Below are 26140 nucleotides of genomic sequence, written 5' to 3'. Positions count from 1 at the left end.
TGAAGTATGGAAGATTGTCTTCTTTAGTCATATAAAGATTAACTGACTTTTTCCGAATGTTTTTTGTGCATCTAAAAAAGCAATTAATTGCCAGAACTCAGAAGTCTGAAAAAATGGTTTCCATCAGGAAGGCAGAATTAAAGAACACAATAAATTTGCTAAAATTTGATCCATTAAAAACATTCACAAAAGCACTTGTACTGTTTGCTTCATGGAAGCTGAAACCATTGCTCAGGCTGTGGCTGCACATCTATCTGAAGAGCTTGGTAATACTTGGAGTATGTTAGAGGACTGATCTTTAGAGAAATTGTATTCAGTAAGCTGTACTTAGGGATTTGTTTTTGGTTTTTTTGCAGCAATACATTTATGGTGAGGTGTGGAATCTGTTTCAGCAAATCAGTGTTAAAGCAAGCTCAGTTGTTTACTCTGCCACAAAAGACTATAAGGACCATGGATACAGGTAACACTCAGCTGTGTCCCTTAAATATGTGAAAACTATATCAAATACTCTTTGTGCTGCTTTGGGGTTTTTCACTTTTTCCCACTATCAAGTTTTATTACAAGGTTGTAAATTGTACTGTTCTTTGATGTTAAAAAGAAATACATTAATTTAGAAATAATAGCGCTTAAAATGCAGAGATTCCTGAAAATGCTTTTCACTACAGGTAGCATTGATAACTTTTACCTCTGTAAGGAGTCAATGTTTGTGAAAGATAATTGGCATTGATGACTTATGTTATCTGTAATTACAGTAATTAATTACTAAATTACAGTAATTAATTACTAAATCTCTTAGCCCAGAAAAGCTGAGAGTGTGGTTTCTTTTCTTTTTAATGCGATCCTGGTACTTGTTAGGGATTAAATTCAGACCATTAACAATTTAATTCTTTGTATGTAAGTTATGCATTGTTGTCCCCACTAGAAGTAAAGATTATCACTGACTCTGTTGGTAGTTGGGGTGGGCTGGATACCTTTCAATGCAGAATGGGAGCAGCTGAGAGGACTGTTCCTGTCAGTGTGTTTTAACAATGCAGTCTCAGCTTCAGCAACTGATATGAGTTATGATTCTTCTGCTCAAGAGCTTTCCCAAAACAGAAATACTGCCCTTGGCTGCTTTTTGTCTGCTACAGGAAAGTACTTAAAGTACTTTCCTTGTGGCCATGACAGCGTCATAAATGGAACATCCTCCAAAGGCACAACTTAAAAATAGTTTTTCACTTAAATACCAATTGCATTTCAATTGTCAGTAAAGTGATATGCTGCTCATAAAAACTGCAAGAAAAAAAAATGGGTGGAAATATCTCAGTAGCCTTATTACAAGAGTTACTGTCAGTATTATGAAGAAAACGCTGACAATATAAAACCCGAGGAATTGCTTGTTCATAACTGTTCTTTCTCCCCAGGCACTGCTCCTTAGCAGTCATTAACGCCCTGGCCAACATCGCTGCAAACATCCAAGTGGAGCACCTTGTGGATGAGCTGCTGATGAACTTGCTGGAGCTCTTTGTTCAGCTTGGGCTGGAAGGAAAGAGAGCTAGTGAGAGAGCAAGTGAAAAAGGACCAGCACTGAAGGTCAGAAATGCACTGGTTTTTAATTGTGTGCAGCTGTGCTTTATGTGGGTGGCACTGCTAACACACCCTTGCTGTGCTAAGCCTGAGAGTGTGTTCTGGTGGTGGAGTGTGAGTGCTGGTCTGGGATGCCTGACTGGCTGTGTGGGGTGTCCCAGATAAAACAGGGAATAGCTGCAGTTCAGCTGAGACTGCCTGCAGTGTCAGAGCTGCAGAGGGAAACATGGGATGCTCTGGAATCAGTATTGGAGACAAACTGCTGCACTGACTGAAAGCTGTGCAGCTCTGCACGTGGAGAAATGACAGAATTCAGATGGATTGAGCTAGGAGGCAGTGTTTCTTTAGTGTGAAGATCCTGAGAGCAATTCTCACTAGAACATTCTACTCAATGCAGAGTACAAGTTATGAAAGGTATTCTGAAGACTTCATTTTCAAGAAGAGATAAAGAGGGTAGAACAGTGCACATGCTGTGCTCTCCACACAAAAGCAAGTTTTTCTTTGTTAGTTTGCCTGTCTCTTCTTCTCAACACACTAAAATTTGCTTGATAACCATTAAAATGTTCAGTGATTTTTTTATTCTATTTTCAACCACTCAAAAGTGATTTCTGTGAGAAGAAGAAAAAAAGTCTTATTTTTCTTCTGCTATTGCTGATAGTTGACATGGATATTCTCTGAATATGCCCAAGAATGGAAGTCAGTCCATCTTTTTCACCCTCAGTGCCATGTATTATCATAAAGAGACTGATATGCTGATATTTCATTTTTTTAACAAAAAGTGCTACTAGAAAAGTGGGTTTTCTACAGAAACTGTGTATTTCTGCAGGGTTCTGGCTAATGCAGTTAGTTTGTGTCTTTGCTCTGACTCTGAAGCGGTGAGTCAGGTGCAGTGGACTGTCCTGAAGTTAAAAAAAAAACATTGTGGCTTTTCCCAGTTGTCCCTACCCCTTAGAGTATCTTCTGTGCTATTATTTTATTCCCTTCAAAAATATTTTAAGACCCATCTTTTGTTTGCTGTATCTTGACTCTCCAGGAAAGATAACCGAATTTTTTTTTTAGTTGGGTTGTACCATTATTTTTTCATCTGAAGACTAATTGGCTTTGTTTCTTTAATGCTCTCTTATTTTCTTCTTTATTTTTGCTTTTTTAAATTGCTTCCTTTTGGTTTATTCCACTTCATGCAAAGCTGTGCCCTGTTAGGACATCTTCCCTGCCTCGTCCGTGTTGGGCCAACAGTCTCTCTCTTGTAAGAAGGGAACTGGAGCATTCCCTCTGTCCCAAATCTAGTGTGGAGGGATATGGGAAGTGGGAAAAGCTTCAGAGAAATGTCTCCATATGGTGTCTGTGCCATCACTGCTTGCCTGATCAGAAAATTTGAAAATTATGTGCTGCGCTCAGTGAATGTTTTAAATTCTTTAATACTGTACTTGGTCAAGAGCAAACACTCTTGTATAGCTGCAATTTAAAAAGTCCTAAAAAGCTAAAGGAAATAGGTGTTTTCCTTATGCGTCTTATATTTCAATGGAAAAGGCTGCTCCTCCTGCTTAAATAAATTCTTGGAAAATCTGTCTTTTTACAGGCTTGTTATTTTTGGCTTCATTTTGATAGTAAAATGAAACTTCTGGTAAACATTTGATACTTGTTTGTGGCCACCCATTTAATGTGATCATTTTTCTAGCAGTTATTGAATATCTGTAGAATATGTACTAACAGGGGAAAAAATCCCTTCAGTAGCCATGAGGAAAACCTGAAAATCTTTGTTAAAAGATTCCAGGATGTGTTCAGTCCTGCGGATTTCATGGATGCTCTCCTGACCACCTTGTGCACGTCTCTTTGCAAGATACAGAGTTGTAACTGCAATGTTTGATCCTTGAAATATGTATTTTAGCAAATTCTTTAGAAATATTTCTGGAGATGTTTTGAGCATTTCCTTTTTCTTCTCAGGCCTCCAGTAGTGCAGGGAACCTGGGTGTGCTCATTCCTGTCATTGCTGTGGTGAGTATCCAATGGATCAGTTGTTGCAAACAATAATTTTTCTCTCATTTATCAAATACTGCTGCTATTTCAAGCAAAATGCTTTGATTGACTGGTAGTGCAGAAGTTACCATCCAGGAGAAATGTGGTGCTACTGTAAAATAATACACCTAGCTCTAAAGGAGGGGAACATGCATTTAATAATGACAAATCTCTTGAAAATAAAGAATCTTTTGTGATTCAGGGTTAGATTGTTTCAAGCCATGAATTCAGGAGATTCTTGAGCAAACTAATACTGCAGGGAATATTACTTTGATTAGTATTTGACCTGCAGTGTAACAAACAACGCATATCTATGGCCTGAGGAGAAATGAAAAACAAAAGCTAATAGAAACAAAGTAAAAAATAAATATTAGTTTGGAAGCAAAGTGAGTTCTGCTTCTTTAAAGGAAAAAAAAAGTCATTGATATAGAAGGGGGTAAGTGTCCCATGTCTTCTGAAATTGACTGTCAGGCTGAAAGCATTTTAGGATATGTGCAAGGACACTGATGTCCATACCAGACTCATTTATTCTGAAACATATCTGTGTTCACTCTTGGATGTCATTTTTTTCTGGGGAAAAAACATTTCTTTTAACAAAGTACAAGTGCTAATTCAGGAAAAAAATTGTAGATCTAGATCTCCACTGGAAAATTTGATATGTCCAAGGCTTGTTACCAGGTCAGTTGGTCTGTTTGCCTAACTGCTCTGCTGTAGCTTTTACAAAAAAACAGCCACATCTGAAAGATCCATAGACAAACTTCCTGAAGGAAAAAAGGCATCATGCTGCTTGTTTCCCTCCTGAAGCTGAATTATTCTGTGGAACTTTTCCTGCACAGCTGCTGGGACAAAAGGGAAAAACGTATCCCATGCTTGCAGTAGGGATGTCTGCTTGTAGTTTGTTCATACTGTACATCCATTAACAGGCAGGAAAAAAACATTCATTTCATACTCTGCCCCTCAAACCCCTTCAGTGAAGTTTGTCAGTGAGATGAGTCTAAAATTAGCACCAGTTAAAGATCAGTTCCTTTCCTTCCCATACCTCTTCCACTGGTTTTGTACATCAGCCCTCCCCAAATTCAGCAGTGATCACAAGGACCAGTTCCTAACTTTAAAGAAATGTGTTTATAAATGTCTTGGGTCACTCTTATTCAATAGTTGCTCAGGTTTTGCATGAGCCAGCTAGTCCTGCATTGAGATGTTCTAGTGGGTGGCATTTTTCAGCTGTCAGTGATGCTGATTTGAATGCAAGCAGGACCATTCCTTGCATGTTGAGAGAAGATTAGTGCTTATTAGAGACTTAATGTATAAGTTATGGAATTACTTTTCTGTTTCAGTTTTTTATTGATGGTATATTTGTTCTGAATAGCTGGGGATAACTGCATTTTTCTTAACCAATGTGACCTTTAAATGCAGTCAGATAGTGCCAGAATCTGAAGCAAGAGTTAATGGTTACATTATGGTTGTTGAAGCAAATATTTGACTTTCTTGCACAATGTATGAAGATCATGAGTTTTGAGCAGTAGCTGATTTGCTTTTCTGCTTGAGCTCTTTGCCTTGAATAATTGTCTTTACTTAAGTCCCCCAAAACTCATATTGCAGATGCTCCAGCTCATTCAATCATAGAGACACTAATTAAACCTAGAGCATAAATATTTAAGCTTTTGCATATGCTTTTCTTTTTTGTATATGCTTTCCTTTTTGAATACAGATAAAACAATAAAATGTGTATATGAATGTTAATTTCTGTCGTGCACTTCCAGTACTGAAAATTGTCAATCACCTGGTGGACTTAAAGGATAGGAATAGAGGAAAACATCTGAGTTTCCTGTTCAGTGTCAGCTCTTCATCATTCATCATCAGCCAATACCAGTATTTCACTGACTGGCAGCTTGAAAAGCTTTATGTATGGAGCATATAACTGGAGTAGATGCAAAATTACAAACAGCAGTATATAAAAGCAAAATTAAATCAAGTTAAACTTAATATTGGAAAAACACCTTTTTAAGAAAATTCATAATTCTTAAAATAATTATTGGTTTAAAGGTTACTTGTGTGTTTTTGCTAACATAAGACAAACTTATAATGTACATAGATTGATACAGTATTTGATACTGCAGAAAGTAATAAAAATACTCTCACTGGATTATGAGGCACATTTTTTTAAAAGCTATGGTGTAAAGTAAGGTATGCAGGGGTGAGTATGTTCATTGTCTCTAATAATTTGAATGTATGGTGCAGCTCTGTTCCTTGTACCAGGGAGACAGTGATATTCTACAGAGTATGGGTAAATCTTCTCATTTTCAAATGTGACACATTTGAACAGAATTTGTATTGTTACCAGAACGCTTCAGAAAGTTTGCAGTGACTTGAAAGGTTTCATCCATTAAATCAAGCATGGAGAGTGCACTGAAATATTAATAGAGTGATTGCTATAAATGGCATTTTTTCTAGAGAGGATTAGGTGATGCTGAGCCAGCCAAAAGGGCATTTTGCTGACTGATTTCCCTCTTAAGGGTATTCTGAGGATATTTATATCATTTACCAGGCTGGCATAATTCTGGTACCTCTTGTACCAATGAAGATCAGAGGAAGTATTGAAGCAATACAAGTTAGATCAGGGCAATGTAGTGGGTCCCTTGGTATTTCATTCCTCCAAGACGTTTCTGTCTCCTCGTACTTCATACAGTGATCCACGAGGCTCGTTGTGTGCATCAGTTTGAATGTTAATACACATTGTGTGTATTTACTGAACATTAAATGATGCAAGCAAAAGAAAGAATGGAGACATTTGATCTGTTTCAAGTTAGATTGTGTAAAATGCCCAGGAGAGACTTGGGTCTATGGCTTAGTGTCTATGGCTGGTCAGGTATTCAGGATTTCCTTACTCCTGTTTATAAACAGACATCCTAGCACAAATTTAGAGCTAGATTTCAAGACTCTAGATAGTCTAAATACTTTATTGATTGCATTTTATACACTGTTGCAAAACACAAAGTGTAAGGTACTTTGTGATTTATTTTTTTTTTTGCTAGTAATATACTTGTATCAGTACATGGCACTAATTGCAGACAAATTATCTGCTGCTGTGAGTCCACTCATGAGAAACTACCTGTAGACAATAAGTTTTCTTTTTATACCAGTGACTTTTGTATTGGCTAATACGACAGTAAATTTTCCTTTATGATACTGGTATTTTAACATATAATTAATTACACATCCCATGTGCAACAGAGTGTTGGAGGGTGTTCTCTGCTTTTAAGATGTGGCTGGATTGGCCACTCTGCCCATGAACAGGAGGCAGCTGGTGCGGTGCTCGTAGATCAGGAACAGGAATGGGCGATCCACCACGAAGCGAATCTGGGTGGAGAGAGGCATGAACCCCACCGTGGTTATTGCTGCAGCCTCTGTGCCCTCCTCATTCACTGTGATTGTGCCTTGGTGATTGAACTGTTCAGACAAACAAAACAGGAAAACAAATCAGAGAAATTGAGGCTCTCCTAAGTAAATGAATGATGTGCTCACAGCCTTGCCTGCTTCATATCCCACACCCCTGCTGGTCACCCTACACAGCACCAAAACCTTTGGGGTTTGTTCTGGGGAGAAGCCTGTTCCTGACTGACCACAACACTGTTAGTGCCTTTGCATCTGATTAAACATGTGCTTCATTATGTGAATAGACAAGGGCAAACCCACAATCCTCCCTCCTATGTCCTCCACAAAAGATGAGGAAAAAATCTTGGTTTAGCTTACTGTGTAATATTATTACTGAGCTGCCATGTTTTTGGGTGATAGAGTTTAATCAGAGAGGAAGTGAAGTGAGGAGTAAATACCCTGTCAATGGTGATCTTCTCATCTGATATGCCAGAGTAGTCTCCTTTTCCATTGAACAGTTCTTCTATTCCCATGGATCTCAGATAATCAATCAAGTTATAAGTCTTCTCCAGCTTAAATTTAGGCAGAACCACTTCTCTTGTTCTAGTAAAAATAAACACAAAAAGGAAAAATCACTTAGCAGATATTTATGTGCATGACTCCTTTGCTCTACAGACCTGGTATGGTTTGGATTTTTTGCCGTTTTCAGCAAGCAGGACACAGATATACAGGACTGTACTTCTGCTTTCAAAACTTGAGCATCATGACTTTTAAAACTATGCTTTAACAAATTCATTCCCCTGTGAAAACTGTTTGTTTGCCAATTTGATACTTCATTTATAATGATTTGCATTATTTATGTGTATAAGGTATGTGACTTTGAGCAGTTCAGTGCATGCTTGTAACAAGTGTTGAGCTGTCAGGTTTTCTGAAGTACTAAACTGGAGATTTGTCACTTATTGTGTACAACAGAAATAGGTTGAATTCCTGGATAGCACATCAAATCATCTCCTTTTATCAAATCTGAAGACAGATACACCTGTCATCTTTCTCAAGGGAGGCTTTATTATTTTTCCTCTCCCATAATTGTGATGTCCTTTGATTATGGAATGTGTTCTTTTACACCCAGCTCTGTTGAAATGCTCAGTGCTGAACAGAACATAGGCTGATGTGACTGAGATTATTGGTGCAGAATAATGTTGTTTTCACAGTCTTGTTTTTCCTTCTTATTGTAGACTTTATCAGTAAGAACATTTTCTTTAAATCTGCATCGTGAGATACTCAATAGAAAGAATTTTGAAACTTCATTACAATTTTCTACGTCAATCATCCTTGATTTCTTGACAGTATTTAAATTTTGAGAGATCACCAGTCCTGATTTTTAATTCAATAAATCCATAATAAATCCATTTTTGGAGGGTTTTTTTCCATATTTTTTATCAAAATTTATTATCCTCTGCATGCTTTACTTACTCTCATCAGTCTCATCAAGAAAATACATAAAGACTTTACCAAGATGTGCTTTTCAGCAGATACCTGTTTGTCATGCTCTTCTGCCACTTTTCTACCACTTGAGGTGTGATCTGCTTCTCGAGGGCTTTCATGCCAGCCAGTTTGTGTGGGAGTACCACCAGCATGCTGATGTTGCCCACAAAGGGCAGCTGGATGATGCTGCAGTCCAGCTCAGGGTCAGCAGCAGCCAGGAAGGTGCCCTTGGTCTGCATCATGGGCACCTTCACCGTCTGCTTCTCGTTCAGCCGGAAACTTCGCTTCATGGTCATCTCCACTGGAAACTTGTTCTCCCAGGTTCCTGTTCATACAAGGCAGAAGACAGATAAACCCCTAGGTGGCTGTTTAATGAAATGTTCCCAGAATAGATCTACACCAAGCTTTAAGTCAGCTGGATTGGGATTTACTGTAGGAGATTGTTGATTTTAGTGAGGCCTGAATTAGAAGACAAGTTTTAAAGTGACTTTGAAATTCCTGGCTTTCTAACTTAACATTTGCCTGATTTGAGTGTTCTGAATTACAAAAGCAGGTGAACACAAACCAGAAATAAGAATTTGGTCAGTGTGTATTATTTTTCCCTGTGAGGAACCTTGAAATTTAAACAGATGGGTTTGCCTCTAGCAGAACAGCTGACCTAGCTGTTTGCTGAGAGTTGTGATGCTTGAATCCATTTCTGAAGGCACCTCTTTGGAGAATGTTAGTGGTATATAAAGCTAAGCAAGGGCTGTATTTGTTTTGCATAAAGATACTATGCTGAAGGCATTATTTTACCTTAGTCCATTCAGAATGGTTCATTTTCTGTCTTAACCTGAAGTATTGGGGTGTTGACTGCTTAATTCTATGGTCCAGTTTGATGGGATAACAGGCTCCTGTAGATGTGCTGAAATCTGACAAGTTTATGCCCAAATAATGCAGTCCAACACATTTTGCAGTCCAGAAAGCTTTGTCATCAGGGTTTGAAGCTTTTTATGTGGAGATACTCTGGATACCAGAAGTATTTATTAACTGTTTGAAAGAAGATTTTTTAAATGTTCTATTGGTCTTTTTATAGAACTGTGGCTCTGGAATAAACATCATTTCTTAAAGGCAGACAAAGCTGGAAGATTATAGTGGAAGTAGTGTTACTAGTATTTCCTGTAAAAACTCAAGAATTTATCATTGGCAAGCAAGTATGTGAGCAAAGTGACTGTGACTGTGTGGAGTGCTTACAATATAACCTTAACTGGTTCCTTATTCTGACTTTGCCAGATTTACTGTGAATAAGAAAAGCCTCCATCAGTCTTTCATTCTAACAGTTCCTGCACAGGTCAGGCTGATGGGGAGCAGTTTGAGAAGTGAGCAGACTGTGGTTAGTAGTCTGAAAGGTATGGGGTATAAAATGGATTATGCTATTCCCAAACAAATAGTCTCACTTCCAAGGAAAACCCAATATCTGGCTGTTTTTCAGGGAGCAGAATTTACAGATGAAGGACTCCAGCTGTCCAATGACATGGGGCGGCTGTGGGCCAGGGGAGCTTCAGCAGCTCTGCCTTCCACTGAGGGGTGAGAGGCAAAATCAGCTCTTCCTAGTGAAAGAGAGGAGCTGGGGGAATATTTTTCTTGGATTCAGTTTTGCAAATGTGTTTGTCTTGGTGTAGAATACTGATCCCCAGCAGGAGCTGTGTGGCCAGCTGAAACCAGCTGGCACTTTGACTTTGGTGACTTTCTGTTTTGAATCTTCCCCCAAGATGTCTTTTGGATCCATCTGTGATGGCAGATGTCTCCATTGAGATGTTGTGTCCATTGTTGTCTCCATTTGTCAGTTACCAGAACTGTCATGGCTAAAATAACCAGGTCCTACTTGATAGGAATCTCATAAATGATTAGTCAGAGCTGTGCAGGATGGGGAGTAGGCTGGACATCTGTACAAGATAAAATGTGCTTTTGACCAACATAAATAGTTTTTGATGGTTTTTAATATAAAAGGAGATGAAACCTCGCAGTGTTTGTCGAGTATCCCACTACTCAGTCTCAGTTGTACTGAGCATCTCTGTATATCTGGAAATGCTTACAGGTTTCTTAGTCCTGAGGGCTTAACAGAGCTTTTCTGCAGTGGTACAAACAGTGTAAATGGAAAGATGTGGACAAAATTTGGCGTATTAGAAGGAGTACTGTGGAAACTAAGAAACCTAGGAGCAGAACTTGGTTTTAAAAAGTTCAGTTCTACTCTGAGTAGAATTCTCAGGAGACTGTCACTGTAAGACAAAAGAATGAGAGCAGTAGAGAATTGATCTTTGTTTTGAGGGTTACAAATTACAGCCTTCAGCAGATGGCACCAAGGTAATTTGGACTAAGAGGACAGAAGAAAAACCCAGAAGTCTTTTTGATCTTGATGACTCAAGAGTTCCAATAACATAACTGTCTATTTTTGTGGTGTTTTTGTTATTTTGAGACGACACAAGTATTTAATAATTTCAGAATTAAACAAAAGGATGTTTCAAATTTCACCAAATTATGAAAAAAAAAGTGTCTGTTTCACTTTGTATAGTACTTTTCTTACGATGGTTTAACAGGCAAAAAAAGCCCTGTATTTAGTTTGATATGATCATCAGGGATGTAGTCAAGGATTTAAGTGAGTGCCTGTTGGATGGTATAGGAGAATAGGAGATTATGCAATAGGATTTGGATGGTATAGGAGAATAGGATTTTATGCAAATGATTGCTTCAGATTCTTTTAGGGGTGAGTAATATTATTCAAGGAAGTAATTCCTTGCAAGTGAGTGGGAAAAAGTACATTTATAGGAATGTTGCTTCTATAACTTGCTGAGGTGGCAGCTGTAAGAGAGGCCTTTGTTTCCTGGAAGCAGGGACATAACTGGGGAAAAATAAACTCCTTTTTGAGTTATGGGAAGGAGTGTGTTGTACTTGCAAACACTGTTACCCTTTTGGCTAATTTGTCTTTCCTTACCCGTGTTTTAAGTCACCTGATTTTCATCTTAAACAGTCAGAAACAGATTTCCTTTTATCCTAAGTTCTTCTTTCATTGGCACCTCCCACCTCTGGCTCATTTAATGTAATTTTAAAAGTTGGTTGAAAAACTAACAGACTTTCAACCTGAGGCAGATAACTTGTCTTGAAAATCTCACCACAGGATCTTAGTTTAAATGTAAAGACATTGAAAATAAGGGTTTATAATAAGAATATATTGTAGAGTCTTTACTTCAAGCCTCTTTAACTATTCAGCCTTTACTGATGCATGAAGGAGCCAATATCAGCAGACCATTCATGCTGAATTAACTGAGATATTCCATGTAGTGAATGTGTTTGGTTTTAGTTGTAGAAGAGCAGTGTTTTGGTTATTCTCTTAGGTCCCCTATATGGACTTGTTGACAAGGATCATGCTCTGATCATATTAAAAAATTGCTTCCTTCAAGCTGAAATTCTTTGTAGTCATTTGTATGACTCCTGAATACTTCAGAGATGTTAAGTGCTTTAACTGAAATCAACCTGTAGCATTTCAGTGACACCAAGACTGAATGTGACTAATGACTTGCATATGCATCTATACCTCCCCATCTGATACTTCTACAAAGATTATGCTTTCTGGGGCTATTCTGCATTCATATGTTGTTTTTCTGTCTCACTGTGAGTCATTAAGGTTTTGGAAGTAGTAAGCATTTGCTCTATGTATGCAATACCCACTCATTTCAGAGCATCGTTGTGCTACAGAAACAGGCAAAGTGGGCTAATAATACAGATTCCTGGTGAGGGAGTCAGTAGGTGTTTTGTAGTGTACATTAGACTAAAGTTCTGTCTGGGATTTCTAATGACATATGGCAGTGCATTGCAAACTGAGAAAATCCATCAGTAAGATTGAAATAATAGAGTCTTACCTTTAAAGTAAAGACAATTGAGAATCATCATCAATGTTGTAGGGTTTATATTCACAAGAGCTTCCTTTATTAATCCCTTGGTCAGCTTCAAGATGCGTTCGTTGGTTTTGGCTATGAAACTGGGATCTGAGAAATCAGCTGCTTGGGCATCAGCAAAGTAGTATGTTTTCATGTTGGTTTTGAAATCATTGAGGACAGAAAAGTCTTTATGGATGTAAAGGTCATTGACAGACCTCAGCGTGAAGCCGAAGTTGCGCCTGAAGAGCCGATGGGTGAGTTTGCGGAAGAGGTTGTGAACGGTCATGAGCTCGTATTTGCTGCTGGCATTAATGAAGTCTTGAAAGCCAAGAACTGATAACACTTCCTGCTGGGTTTGATCCTTCAGACCCAGGGAAATCATAGCCATTGCAGTGGAAATACCAACAGGAGCCATGATAATGTTGTCTGAGGAGCTGGCCTTGTCTGCCACGCTGCGGTAAAGGTTGAAGCCAAAGTTTGCATTGAGGATATTGAGGCGCTGGATTCTGGTTTTGCCTTGGAATAGTTCAAGAATATTTCCTTGTTGAACTTCAGAAACCATGTGTGGGGCAGCATCAATAACATCACTGTAGTCATCTTCACTCAGTATCTTGTCAATGTCTATATAGTCCTCTTCCTCCTCCTCTTCAGGAATCAAGTCATTAGTGATGGTGTTTTCTCTGTGGAACTCGAGTGGTAGGTTGGGCATGTAAGTCCCGTTTTCATGTGGCTGTGCACCTTTAAGGCTTTCAAAATGCTCAGTGACGTCCTTGACTCCACAAAATGTGGAGGTTATGATGACAGCAAAGGCAAGCAATTGAAATAGGAACTTCATTCTGACTGATGAAAGCCTGGAAAACAACATAACACAGTTGAGAGAGTCAAAGGTAATTGAATTTTAGTTATCTATTCCCTGATTTTAGGTTCATGTGATTTCTGTGGCAGCAGCAGATCTATAGTTACCCTAGTCAACAGCACTGTATTTTAGTGGAACAGATGTCAATTAGATGGGTAAGTCTGTTTTACTGGTAATTGGATTTGCTTACACAATGCCTCCAGCCTGCCAAAGAATTGGTTGACCTCCTCCCATACAAATAGTCATTACTGGCATATTTCAACAGTTACAAACTCATTACCCAGAATATGTAGGACCCTTTATTTTAAACTGTTACACTTAAACTGTGCACTAACTGTGTGATTAGTGTATGCTGAAAGTACAATGTGAAGTTCAATTTGAAGATTTGAGCTTGGTAGGAAGAGCAGGGACTCCTGATCCAATCCCCTGCAGAAACATACCAGAAGGCTGAGATGTACTGAAGAATTTGAAAAACAAACATCCTGTAGCTACAACAAAGATGGAAGTTTTGTGGGAGTATTTTGGAAAAGCAAGGCAGCAATTTGGTGAATAAGGGCGATCTGGGCATGTAGAAAAACATGTATTTGCACTGAGCACCATTAGTGGGACTGCAGTTGGGCATCAACGTCTCTCCTGGCCTGCCCATGGCCTTACTGGGGCATTACTCAATGTCTGTGCACTCTTTCTGCAGCTCTCTGTCCTCATCTGCCACTGTTGTAATGGATTGGCTTGATTCTGCTTTTGGCTTAGTTATGTTTTGTTTCACTTTTCTATAGCGCTGCAGAACTCGTAGTGCTCTCTGTTTTCTTCATGGTGTGAAGTCTGTGGGCTCCCTTCAGAGCTTTGTTTCTCTAGGGTTACTGTGATCCCAGTTCTAGATTTGTAACCTCACCTTTTTTGTTTGAGAATACATTTAAGTAGAACCTGCATTTTTCTAAGGGAAACTTAATCTTTTCATCTACTGAGTACTGGACTATTGCATTTTAAAATTATTTTTTAAATCAAGAATTTTCATCAGTATATATTTTAAGAGAATCCATCAGACTTACTCAGCTGTAAAACCCTCCACCAAGAAGTAGGTCTGAGAGACTTTTCACCATAATATTGAGTGCAGTAAAGTGATCTTAGAAATATATGAAAAAGTGTAGTTGCCTTCTGCAACAGTCAGAGATCAAAATGTAGGTGTTCAGTAGATCTGTTACCTGAAACTGAATGGGTGTCTGAATGCCAGGCCTGGGGTTTTGCTCAGACTTAACTATAAAGTTATTTCATGAATTTATAAAGCTAATCTCAATTGATACACTTTCTTGAGTAAAAGACAGTTATTAACAATATAATACAGGACAAAATACTGAATACAGTTAAAACAAAAATCTTACTAAGGTGTTGATTAAAATGCTTTTTAAATTAGGAAAGAGCGTTGTTGTGCAAAGTATAAAGGTTCACATACCTGTACCTGTTCACTGACCTGTATATCAGTGAATAAAACCTTGAAGGAAAATACTTTCAAACATGTTGTAACAGGATTGAAATAACTGAGCTGACAGATTAGTTTTTGAAACTCTCTCCAGACTAATTTACTTTAAATCCTAAAACCATTTAAGGTGATCCTCCCATATAAAAGAATACATTGTTTTGCAGAAAGTATCCAAATAAGAATTTGTTTTATACTGTGACTGAGCATCTCGAGTCAGTGTTTTTCTTATTGTTTCTCCATAAATTCATTTGTTTTCTCCCCGCCCCCAGAAGTCAGGCCCTTAGGGCTGAGATACTCTGTCCAGTAACCATTGATAAACATTTTCTCTCTTGGCACAGCAGAATTTGCTGTCTGTATTCCCAACTTTGCATTCTCATCTTCACCAAACTTCAGTTATTGCTCAGCTGCACTTACACAGGCAAAACATCCCCCTTCTCTGCAATATATATGTCTTTGGTGAGATCTACCCAAAATCACAGGAGAGGTAAATGAAGCTTACCTTTAAGCCACTGTAGGGGAAGGATGTGTTGAAAAGCTGAAGTTAAAGGGAACAGCAGGGTTTAAATCTGAACTTTGACGCTGCTTTTTTGTGTATCTCCCAAAGTAAACATTCTCTAAACCAAACACTGCTAAACTTACTTCGTCAGCCAAAATCCCTCCCTTGCCTAGTGATCTCTGCTGAATTCTCTGTTGTTTGTTGAATTACTTTTATAGCTTTGCAGGTACTTGTTCCCTTTTGAGGAAAGTCTTTTAGCAAAAATCACTGTGTATGCAAAGTTTCAAAGTCAAGCACGCACATAAACTTGGCTGTTAATGACAGGAAAAGCCATGTAGCTGCTGTTTGTGCTGAAATGGGGGACGGGGGGAGCATCTTAGTGCAAATATATCTGAGGCCTCTGTGGTTGTGGTGGGGTTTCTTCAGCTGGTGTTGTATTGGTGCAAAGATTTCCATTGCACAAACAGCTTTTTACCATAGTGTTGTTCACCAGCTTAAACTCAGACTGATTTTATTATAATAGAAATATTTTTTCATGCTTTTCCTTTTTAAATGACTAATCTCCCTCATGATTTGCAAGCATCCGAAGTTGGCTTTATGTAAGGTTTCACTGAAGTACTGCTGGCACTCATATCTTGAGAGAATTATTGTGGTTAGAGAAAACTTCTTCAAGCTAGGTTAGAATGTAACATTTTGTTAATAAAGTTTACAGTAGTAATATACAGCCATATTGAATAAAGCTTGCGGTTTAATGGACAATTTCTTTTACTTTTTATACACTGCCTGTGCTTTAACTCTTTTTAGGATAACACACTATGGTCTTAGTTATAAAAGTTTATCTAAAATTGTAAATCATGTTGGCTGAGAGGATATACTGCTCCTTCAATGGTAGCAGCTGTTTGTGCAAAAAGAACCAGAGAATTTTAATAAGTGTGTTGAAAATAATGCTCTTTTACTTGCTTGTTTAGATAGTAAATTCTTCAGAACTGATGTCATTCTGTGCGTGGGTGCAAACAATGAAAGATCCCCAGTTGGTGCCTCAATGTATTTCCACAAAGCTGATAAACAATAGCAACCAGAAGTGGTTTTTGACTAATATTTATTTGGTTTGGAGTTCCTTGACACTGAAGCAAAGCTGCATGGCATTGTCTTCAGGACAGTTTAAAGGACCATGTGGTCTCTTCCTCCCTGCAGTGGATAGTATACTAATATTATGTATTCTCCTCAGAGTTTACTGTATCAGCATGGTGTTATTCCTGTGTAAAACAAAGGAAATTCCTACTTCAGGCATCTCAAAGTTAGCCTTTCAGGTCTCCAAAAAGAACTTAATTTCTATAATATAACAATAGCAATATAATGCTACTTTTCATAGGTGACAAAGAATATTACCTTTGTAAATCATAGTAAAGAAGGTACATGAATTGATTCCTTAGTGTGGAATTAATTTATTCTAACTCCCACCATTTTCTGATGTTAATTTTTCTTTCTTTGGTAGCTCACTAGACGCTTGCCACCCATCAAGGAGGCCAAGCCCAGGCTGCAGAAGCTGTTCCGTGATTTCTGGTTGTATTCAGTGCTGATGGGGTTTGCTGTGGAAGGATCAGGTACTCTGCATTGCTGCTCACATTTCAACTTTTGATGAATCTAAATACAACTCCATGCAAACCATTCCCAGTAGCTGGAAGAAAAATTGCAGGCATATAGAGACTTCAAAGGAAACAGCTTACATGACAATTCTCTAGTGGGATTTCTTTAGATCTTTGCAGTTTGTTTGTCAGATTCAGCACAATACAACTTGTACTTAGTTTTATTCCTAATAGCTTTAGTTATGAGTTTTGATAGCCAGATTCCTGAAATGGGAGATAAGACACATGGGGTACAATGGTAATTAAGTAGAAAGTTTACCTAAGCATACTTACTAAGTTTGGAACATGGATTATGTGTGTTGAGTGTCTGTGCTTAAGAGCATGAAAAATCTGCCCTAGATGTAGTGCAAAGCTTGGTAATGCAGGTAACTTTGTGAAACTTGATTTTTTTTTTTAATGCCTCATTCCACCTTCCTCTTTCTACTTCTGTTCCAGGTCTTTGGCCAGAAGAATGGTATGAAGGTGTGTGTGAAATTGCCACCAAGTCTCCATTACTCACATTTCCCAGCAAAGAGCCACTCCGATCTGTTCTGCAGTACAATTCTGCCATGAAGAATGACACCGTGACTTCTGTAGGAATTGATTTCTTCTGTTACCTCCTTCCATAATGTCTGCCAGTGTTAAATGACATGGTACCTGTTGAAATAGCACACTCCTTCAACCTGCCTCCTATTAGTGAAAAGCAGCTATGTTAGACTATTCTTCTGACATCAGGGTGCATAAGTGACTTGGGGTCAGTTTTATGGAGTATTAATACAAGTGTTTAGGGGGGTAGCAGCACCACCTTGACTAGCTGTAGAAACCCAGTCTTTGTGGAGGTGGAAGCCTCTTAGTGCTTTTTTATCCATTTTGTGCCTGACAAAACTTGCGCTGATTAAAAAAAGAAAATCAACAAAGTTTGAAAGGAAAAAACACATTCAGGCTTTCAGAGAAGTGTGAAGTTTGCTCTGGCTTGATACTGGTATTCTTCTCTCTCCCTAGAATTTGTAGGATAGATTTTGCAGGACAGATTTTGCCCAAGGGCTTTTTTTGGCTTATGAAATCTCTTTGGCTCCCAAATAATACAGAAATCTGCATTGTGCCTAGATACCTAGTTCTGTGACACCAAAGACTGGCGCAAGTCCATGAGGTTTCAGGAGCTGGACAGTGTTGATGTTGGTCAAATTTGCATGCATTTTATGTGGGAATTGTATTTCTTCATTACAATAACTGCATGGGAAGTACCAATTATTTCTGCCAGAAGCTTGATTCCAGATTTAATTCTGTTCTGTATGTGAAGCATTGTGACTTGCTGAGTCAGGGGAGGTTGGTCTGAGTCTGTAGGCAGAAGCATCCTGACATATTGTTTGTGAAGGTTGAAATGTTAGTGAACAGGTGAATGAATGTTTGAGGACACAAACTAATACAGGACTCCCACTTCAGATAAGTTCATGTACTCATCTCTAGGCTGAATTAAATGAATTACGGAGCACCATCATCAATCTCTTGGATCCTCCTCCAGAGGTGTCGGCATTGATCAATAAGTTGGATTTTGCCATGTCCACCTATCTCCTTTCTGTTTACCGCCTGGAGTATATGAGGTTTGTGTTTATCTATATTTCATTTTTTCACCTATGAAACAGCAAAAAAAACCCTAAAACAAAATAATCAGTAAGTTCCTGAAACAAATAAAATCAGAAATAAACAAGACATGAAACAAATAAACAAGACCCCAAACATGCCAACTTAAAAAAACTCTCCTTCCCTAGGGTGCTGCGTTCAACCGACCAAGATCGCTTCCAAGTCATGTTTTGCTATTTTGAAGATAAAGCAATTCAGAAAGACAAATCTGGTAAGATTTACCTGTCTAGGTTTCCTCTCAACTTGAGGTATGAGGCAATTATCTCCAGGCCTGCAAAGCAGAAACAAATCAAGCAGCTATGTAGCAAAATGAATCATGTTCACCAGATTGCTGCTGCTTTATTCTTGCCAAGAACACTGGTTTTGTTTTGAAACAAGTTCAATATTGGCTGAGTAAACATAAACACTTTTTAACTGTTAAGCCTGGTTTATAAAACAAATGTAATTTTGACAATGAAACCTGTCACTTCTCTCCATTCCTCAGGCATGATGCAGTGTGTGATAGCTGTTGCTGATAAGGTGTTTGAAGCTTTCCTGACAATGATGGCTGATAAAGTAGGTTATCTGGCAACTAAAATTTTGAATTTGTATAAATGTTCTCATTTCAGTTTATGAAAGTGATTTTGTCTGTTCCTTTAGGAGCTTCATACTTCTCTTTGGCCTGTTTTTTAGCCTAAAACTAAGGAGAATGAAGAAGAGCTGGAGAGACATGCTCAGTTCTTGCTGGTGAATTTCAACCACATTCACAAGAGGATCAGGAGAGTTGCAGACAAATACTTATCTGGGCTGGTAGACAAGTGAGTATAGATTTCATGTTTCTCTTTTCACAGTGACTGTTTAGTGGTTGCTTAGGCACTTGGTGACACTGGTCAAGTGGATTTCTTGGCTGCTACTTCTGCTGAAACATCTCTGTGAAAAATTACATTCAGTGGTGTTTTTAGCCTGAGCTCAGAAAGCCCTGGTTAAAATGTGTGTCTGTTCAGTATTGCCATGGGTGGAGCAAAGCAAAGTGCCCATGATAGAAATGCAGTCTCAGCTCCTGTGCAATAGCTCTCCTCAGCTTTTGGCTCTGGATAAAGCCAGGCTGTTGTGAGGCTTTGTGGCTTCTGTTGAGTATGAGCTTACCTAGGGATGTATAAAGCTGGGTCTTTGAGCAGCTCCCTTGATAAAGTAATGGCCTTCTTCAGCTCTCCATGGTTATTTCTGAATTCTGTCTTGCTCTAGATTTCCTCACTTGCTGTGGAGTGGAACTGTGCTGAAGACTATGTTAGATATTCTGCAGACATTGTCTCTGTCTCTTAGTGCAGTAAGTGCTTTTCTTTCCTAGAACTTTTTTTTGCTTTGTTCTACATTTATTTGATAATTAATTGAGTTTGTAATTTGGTCTTCTTTTTACTAAGATTGATAAAATCTTAATTTTAAATTCTGTGAAGCAAGAATTATCTTTGCAACCCTATTTCATAAGTAGTAAAACTAGTGCTAAAAAGTTGTTGTCAGATGTGGATTACAATTGTTGAAATGTCTCATTTGAAATAAAATTTCAGTGGTGTTTTTCTGGTTTGTGGTTTGTTTGGTCTTCTATGAATTATGGTTTTCAGATTGTATTCTCTCCAGTCTGTGTATGTGTATCCATATCTCTTGAATCTGTTACATACTAGAATTTTTGAAGATGGAAATGCTTTATAGAATTTTATTTTAATACTAAATATTGAGGAAAGTGCTTTGGATTTTTGAAATTATATATTCTAAAAATCAAAGTGGAATGCAAACAGTTTCTTTTAGAGATGTTCTAATTGAGAGCAAATGTCAGCAAAAAAGGTTTGGTAATCAGGCTTCTCGTTTGCTACCTGTAGTGTTCATGTCAGGTGGTGATGAATTTTGTCTTACCAAGAGTTGGTAATTGTTTCTTTTTAGGACATTCACAAGGACCAACCATACTATGACATTCCTGATGCTCCCTACAGAATAACAGTCCCTGACACACATGAAGCCAGAGAGGTGAGTGGCCCTCCTTGATTTATCAAAGAATTAAATAATGCCTTGTTTCATAGCCTGGAGATAAATTAGTGAGCTACTCTGAATGGTCATTTTTTAAAAGTACTTCCCTAGGTAACATTTTTCTAATAGGATATGACACAGTATTTATGTTTTTCTAAATTTAAATTGTTGTACTTGACTTAAAGTGTGACAGTTCTTTTCTAATCAAGGACACATTACAGAAAATTTTAACTGTGTCATGTTGCTTCAGCTGTCTTGCTCCCTATGTTACTTATTACACCCTTAAGACCAGTTCCTCTTGTTAAATGTCCTGTATTTTACTGATTGTGGTGATACTTTTTATTCTAGAGTATAGTCAAGGACTTTGCTGCACGCTGTGGGATGATTCTGCAAGAGGCAATGAAATGGGCTCCCTCTGTTACAAAATCTCATCTACAGGTAATGGGCCTGCTTCTGTGAAAATTTGATTTTTGTACATCTTGGACACTGCACTGAGGTTTATATTTCCTTTCCTAAAATAAGAGCCTCAAGGGATTCTACCCTTGTGTGAAAGGACAATTAATTACTTTCCTTTCTTCCGTGTAGTCCAAAACACTTCATCTCATAAGGGTTTTTTTTGTCAGAAGTGATTCTTTTAAGAGAAGATTACAGCCTTCAAGCATTCATCTTGATAACTTTATTCATTTTGAATACAGAAGCAGTCTTACTCTGTGTATTTAGGACATTCAGAAAGTCTTATTGCCAGGGGAACAATGCCCAGAAGGGATGAGTAGAAACAGTCTTTTGTCACACTTGTGTGTAATTAAGTTTCCCATAGTTTGCAGTGATGCAGTACTTGCTTATGAGCTGCCTTGTTCTGAAGATAATGAAGTATTCTGGAGTTTGGTTTGGTTTTTTTTTTCAGGAGTACCTAAACAAACACCAGAACTGGGTGTCGGGGCTGTCCCAGCACACTGGACTGGCCATGGCTACAGAAAGTGTTTTGCACTTTGCAGGCTACAACAGGCAAAACACCACTCTGGGCGTGAGTATTGTTTGTTCCCTTGTGCACCTGCAGAGAGACCTTGACAAATTAGAGGGCCAAGGAGAAACCTCATTGCTGCCTAAAACTTCCTCACAAGGGGCAGCAGAAGGGCAGGCACTGATCTCCTGTCTGGTGACCAGTGACAGGAGGCAATGTCATGAAGCTGTGGCCGGGGAGGTTTAAAGCTGGGTATTAGGAAAAGGTTCTTTCATTCAGTGGGTGGCTGGGCACGGGCACAGGCTTCCCAGGGAAGTGGTCACAGCACCAAACCTGACAGAGTTCAAGAGGTGTTTGGACAATGCTCCCAATGGTGTGGTGTGATTGTTGGGTTTGTCCTGTGCAGGGCCAGGAGTTGGGCTCAATGATCCCTGTTGGTCCCTTCAAGCACAGGATATTCTGTGGCCCTGTATCCATGGAAGAAATACACATAGTCCATACTTGATTTTGATCAGTCTTGGTGCTGTTGTATGGATCAGTCCTGATACTACTATGATTACAAGCATAAGGAAATTTAAAACATATGTGAAGGAATAAAAAGATAAAGAGACAAATGGTTTGATATGAGCAGTATAAACACCTTGTTATGGTCTGGCCATAGGCAACCCAACTAACTGAAAGACCAACTTGTGTGAAGAAGGACTACTCCAACTTCATGGCTTCTCTTAACTTGCGCAACCGTTACGCAGGAGAAGTAAGTACAGAGTTTCTCATGACTGTCGGGTGTCCAGAAGCTCTGGCATCACTTCTCAGGGAATGGTGTCCTTCCAACCTATACTGGTGTATGGGTCTATGTTACATGAAACATAGTCTATAAATCCCTTCAGGATAAAAAGTATAATTTTCCTAGCTTATTAAACAGATCATGTTAGTGTTGGTCTTTCAGATAAAGCTGAAGATTAGATAAAGCTAAAGATTAGATTGCCGTTAAAGCTAAAGATTTGGTAAAGTAGTAACAAAAGATGCCTCTGTTTGTGGAGTTCCCTAATCAGCATGTGACCAGTACTTAACTGGATTCCTGAAAATACTGTTCTTTGTTGAAAACCCCCCTCAATTTTACAGGTTTCTGGAATGATTCAGTTCTCAAATGCCACAGGACGAACATCTGACCTGAATAAACTTATGGTCAAAGACCTGAATGCTGCTCTTGAATCAAGCAGTACTGAATCCTACACCCAGGCCATGTTTAAGTTGACTGCACTGCTAATAAGCAGCAAAGGTAATGAAAACCAAATGGAGTTCTGCTTTCTGATGGTGAATGCCAAGAATAATAAACTACAAAAACTATCCATATACCAACCCAGTATGCATCAACTTGCAGCAAAACTGTGTTTTGAATTTTTTCAATTAAACTTATATTGGGGAAAAGCCTCCTTAAACCAAAAGCTATTTATTATTAGGAAATGATTATTACCTATGGTACACACCAGTTTCATGCTGATGTGGAAAGCAGTTGTTCTGTTGGAGAAATCTGAGTGAATGTTTGTTTTCAGACTGTGATCCCCAGCTCCTTCATCATCTGTGTTGGGGACCCCTGCGAATGTTCAATGAGCATGGCATGGAAACAGCAATTGCTTGCTGGGAGTGGCTGCTGGCTGCCAAGAATGGAATAGAAGTGCCGGTAGGAAGTGATTTAATTACTTTCTGCCCCTGTCAGAGGGAAGAGAGAAGATTTTGGGAGATTCACAGATATTGTGAATCTGTGTCAAGGATGTTTAAATGCACTGTTAATCACTTTAGCCTGCCAGGAAGTCTCAGTTCCTGTATTGTTGGAACTCTGAGCACCCCCATGAGGTGGACTGTGGTTAGCAGACCTTTCTCAACAGCATAAATGTTACAGCAAAAGAAACCTGTTAAAATCCCAGCTGTAGAATTTACTTTGCTGATGAGATGCCTGACCTGTTAATGAATTGACTCTATACTATCACAAACTATAGAATGGTGTTTTGAAACAAAGAGAAATCAGTGTCCCTGCTCATTAATCACCCTCTGGTATGTGGTATTGCACCATTACATAAAAACATGTTTGCAAATGTCCTAATCCTGTAACAGGATAAGCCAGTTGTATTTTGTGAGATGGGGATCAATGTAATGGTAATAAAGCAACTCAGCATGGTGCAGTGACAGTCCACACACCTGAGAAAGCTGCCTCTGGTAATTGCTTTGCTTAGGGAGCACCAAGTGTTTCACTTAGTGAAGATACTCATCCATCTGAATTTACTTAGTTGAGTTTGCTTGCAGGTTTCTGTGGTTAACTTCTTAAGCATCAGTTTCATTTCTTTCTATTGGGCATTTGGAGAAATGTCTTTGTATCTGGTTGAGGAGGAGAAGCACCCTTGGTTGCTCAGCCCTCTTACTACAGAGGATGCTGCTCCTGAGAGCAGGATCAGCAAAACTGAATTAGGTGCCATCTTTATGTTGTGCTTGATCAGGCAGAGTGTGTTCAGTGTGCTCAGGGGCCAAACCAGGTCCTGTAGGTCACGAGGACCTGGTGCATGCTTGTCCCTGCTGGGCTCATGTGGGCGGCAGCAACCTTTAGTGGAGCAGGAGGATGGATGGTGTGGGCTGATCTAACAGTCTCCTCAACAAAATGCAGTGCCTGGCTGCTGCTGCCTTTAGTCTCAGTTACTAGCTGAGATTCTGGCGGTGTCTCTCTTCCTTTTGTAATGTAGTATATGAAAGAAACATTTTCTTTCAGGTGGGATGTATAGACTTGTCTCTGCCTCTCTGTCAGCACTGCAGTGAATTTTAATTGATGTAGTAGGTTCTTGTGTGTGCTGTGGGGAAAGTTTGTGCTTTCCATGTAAGAAGATGCAATTGAAGCAAGAAGCACTGTCACCTTCCTTTTTGCAGTTCATGCGGGAAATGGCAGGAGCCTGGCAAATGACAGTGGAGCAGAAAGTTGGGCTGTTCTCTGCAGAGCAGAAAGAAGCAGATCCGTTAGCAGCCTCAGAGGAGAGCCAGCCAAGGCCCTGTCCACCAGAGGTGACCCCACATTACATCTGGATAGAGGTGTGTATTTTTTCTGAATGTCCCACCTGTGGCAGTCTGTATTTCCTGTTGCTGTGCTTGGGGAAGGACTGGAGTCATGTGCTCACAGCCTGAGAGCCACTCTGTTTAAATGAGCATAATCATTGAGGGGGAGAAAGGTGTTTGAAACAGAGAAGTCTAGGGGTGGGGTTTCAAATTCAGAAAGGTCAAAGGAGGCATGGTATGTCTGTCTCTTTTTCTCAGTTTTTGGTGCAGAGGTTTGAAATAGCCAAATACTGCAGCTCTGACCAGATCGAGATCTTCTCCAGCCTGCTGCAGCGCTCCCTGTCGCTGAACATCGGGGGCGCCAAAGGCAGCTTGAACCGGCACGTGGCAGCCATTGGGCCCCGATTCAAGTGAGTGCTCCTGGGTTTTCCCTCTGGAATCACAGAAATGAGAAATAAGGTTATAGGGAGATGGAAGAAAACAGCTAAACACTACATGTTTAACTTGGCTTCAGGTGCTGAGAATTGCTTTAAAAGCCTGCAGTGATGCAGTCTAAGCTCTGTTTTCAAAGCAGAAGTTGATCACTTCAGCCTGAAAGTACTTTTTTGGTGTTTCAGGAAATTTCAAGGGATGATTTCATGTAGTGAATAGCCCACATCATGGATCTAGTAATGAATCTAGTCTTTGCTTCATCAGTTATTTTCATGTTTAGACTTGAAGGCTTTCGCTTTCTGTGGTTCAACAGTCAGAGCTTTAAAGCAGACTGGTGATAATGTGAACAGGTTGCTAAGAGCTCTGAAACAGACACTTCTCAGGCTACATTTTCAGCTGTAGTTGTGGTTTGCATGGTGGGGTATTGGTCACCATTTTAGGAGAGCCAACATTTCCATTCTCTATTTTGCTTATTAGGTTGCTGACCCTGGGTTTGTCTTTGCTGCATGCTGATGTGGTTCCAAATGCAACTATCCGGAATGTTTTGAGAGAAAAGATTTATTCAACTGCCTTTGATTATTTCAGGTACTCTTTATTTTGAAACAACTCACTGAAAATGTGTTTGTGTTTTTCCTGGACCTTCAGTGATACTTCAAAGCAGCAGCTGTTTTTATCTTCTAGTGATTTTTCTTCCTTTCCTTTTTTATCCACTTTAACAGAAACTTCTCTTGTGCTTAAGTATGGTTCAAAAATTATCTCAAAGAGGCTTAGATATTAGTTTCAGATTTTGTGTGATTTAAAAAGCAGCAATGTTTCAGTTCTTTTCCCTTTTTTTCTTATTTTGAAGTTTATTCAATGCTCAAAATTTTATCTAGATTTATAAGGTTTAAAGAACTGCTGTTACAGTATGTGTGGCTGAAATACAGACACACTGAAACTGATTATTTCAACATTTAACACAGGCACAAAAGAAAATTTAATTGATAGGAATGTCTCAATGTGAGGAGGTCACTCAATCCTAATGATAACTTTCAAATGAATCCAAGATGCTGACAGACTGCTGCCCTAATTTTCAGTTATAATTGGAAGTTTGTGCTCTTCAGTCAGACATAATAAAGCCATGAGGATAAAATGTAGTGATGTGTGGTCTCATCCTTGTAGATTTCAGTCAGGATAAAAAGTACAACTTGATTAGGTTGGTGAGGATTTTTGACTGCTGGGAGTTCCCCCCCCCCCCAGCTTACTTAACTTCTCTTTTTTTTTTG

At 39.0% G+C, this 26140-nt stretch overlaps 2 protein-coding genes across 2 annotated transcripts in view; one reads left to right on the top strand and one right to left on the bottom strand.

Moving 5' to 3' along the window:
- PI4KA (phosphatidylinositol 4-kinase alpha) overlaps nt 1–26140 on the top strand; it is a 52304-nt gene that overhangs the window by 12937 nt on the left and 13227 nt on the right. Inside the window, exons 16-35 of the mRNA XM_005421470.2 lie at nt 357–460; nt 1404–1572; nt 3511–3561; nt 16678–16786; nt 17264–17400; nt 18275–18408; nt 18577–18659; nt 18933–19003; nt 19121–19245; nt 19673–19754; nt 20363–20446; nt 20795–20884; nt 21351–21470; nt 22069–22161; nt 22530–22686; nt 22961–23088; nt 24321–24479; nt 24702–24853; nt 25353–25460; nt 25952–25967. Of these exons, the coding sequence (XP_005421527.1) occupies nt 357–460; nt 1404–1572; nt 3511–3561; nt 16678–16786; nt 17264–17400; nt 18275–18408; nt 18577–18659; nt 18933–19003; nt 19121–19245; nt 19673–19754; nt 20363–20446; nt 20795–20884; nt 21351–21470; nt 22069–22161; nt 22530–22686; nt 22961–23088; nt 24321–24479; nt 24702–24853; nt 25353–25460; nt 25952–25967 (2172 nt within the window). The remainder of the gene's footprint in view (nt 1–356; nt 461–1403; nt 1573–3510; nt 3562–16677; nt 16787–17263; nt 17401–18274; nt 18409–18576; nt 18660–18932; nt 19004–19120; nt 19246–19672; nt 19755–20362; nt 20447–20794; nt 20885–21350; nt 21471–22068; nt 22162–22529; nt 22687–22960; nt 23089–24320; nt 24480–24701; nt 24854–25352; nt 25461–25951; nt 25968–26140) is intronic.
- SERPIND1 (serpin family D member 1) lies at nt 6520–15301 on the bottom strand. Its single transcript, XM_005421469.2, has 5 exons — nt 15186–15301; nt 12336–13204; nt 8491–8764; nt 7413–7557; nt 6520–7029 (listed from the first exon to the last, which is right to left on the bottom strand). Exons 2-5 carry the CDS (start codon nt 13186–13188, stop codon nt 6838–6840), a joined length of 1464 nt encoding a protein of 487 aa, XP_005421526.1. The 5' UTR covers nt 13189–13204; nt 15186–15301; the 3' UTR covers nt 6520–6837.

Source organism: Geospiza fortis, unplaced genomic scaffold, assembly GCF_000277835.1.
Source record: "Geospiza fortis unplaced genomic scaffold, GeoFor_1.0 scaffold408, whole genome shotgun sequence".
NCBI classification, from domain to species: domain Eukaryota; kingdom Metazoa; phylum Chordata; class Aves; order Passeriformes; family Thraupidae; genus Geospiza; species Geospiza fortis.
The sequence above is the reverse complement of the archived record's forward strand: the minus strand, read 5'-3'. Positions and strand labels throughout refer to the sequence as shown.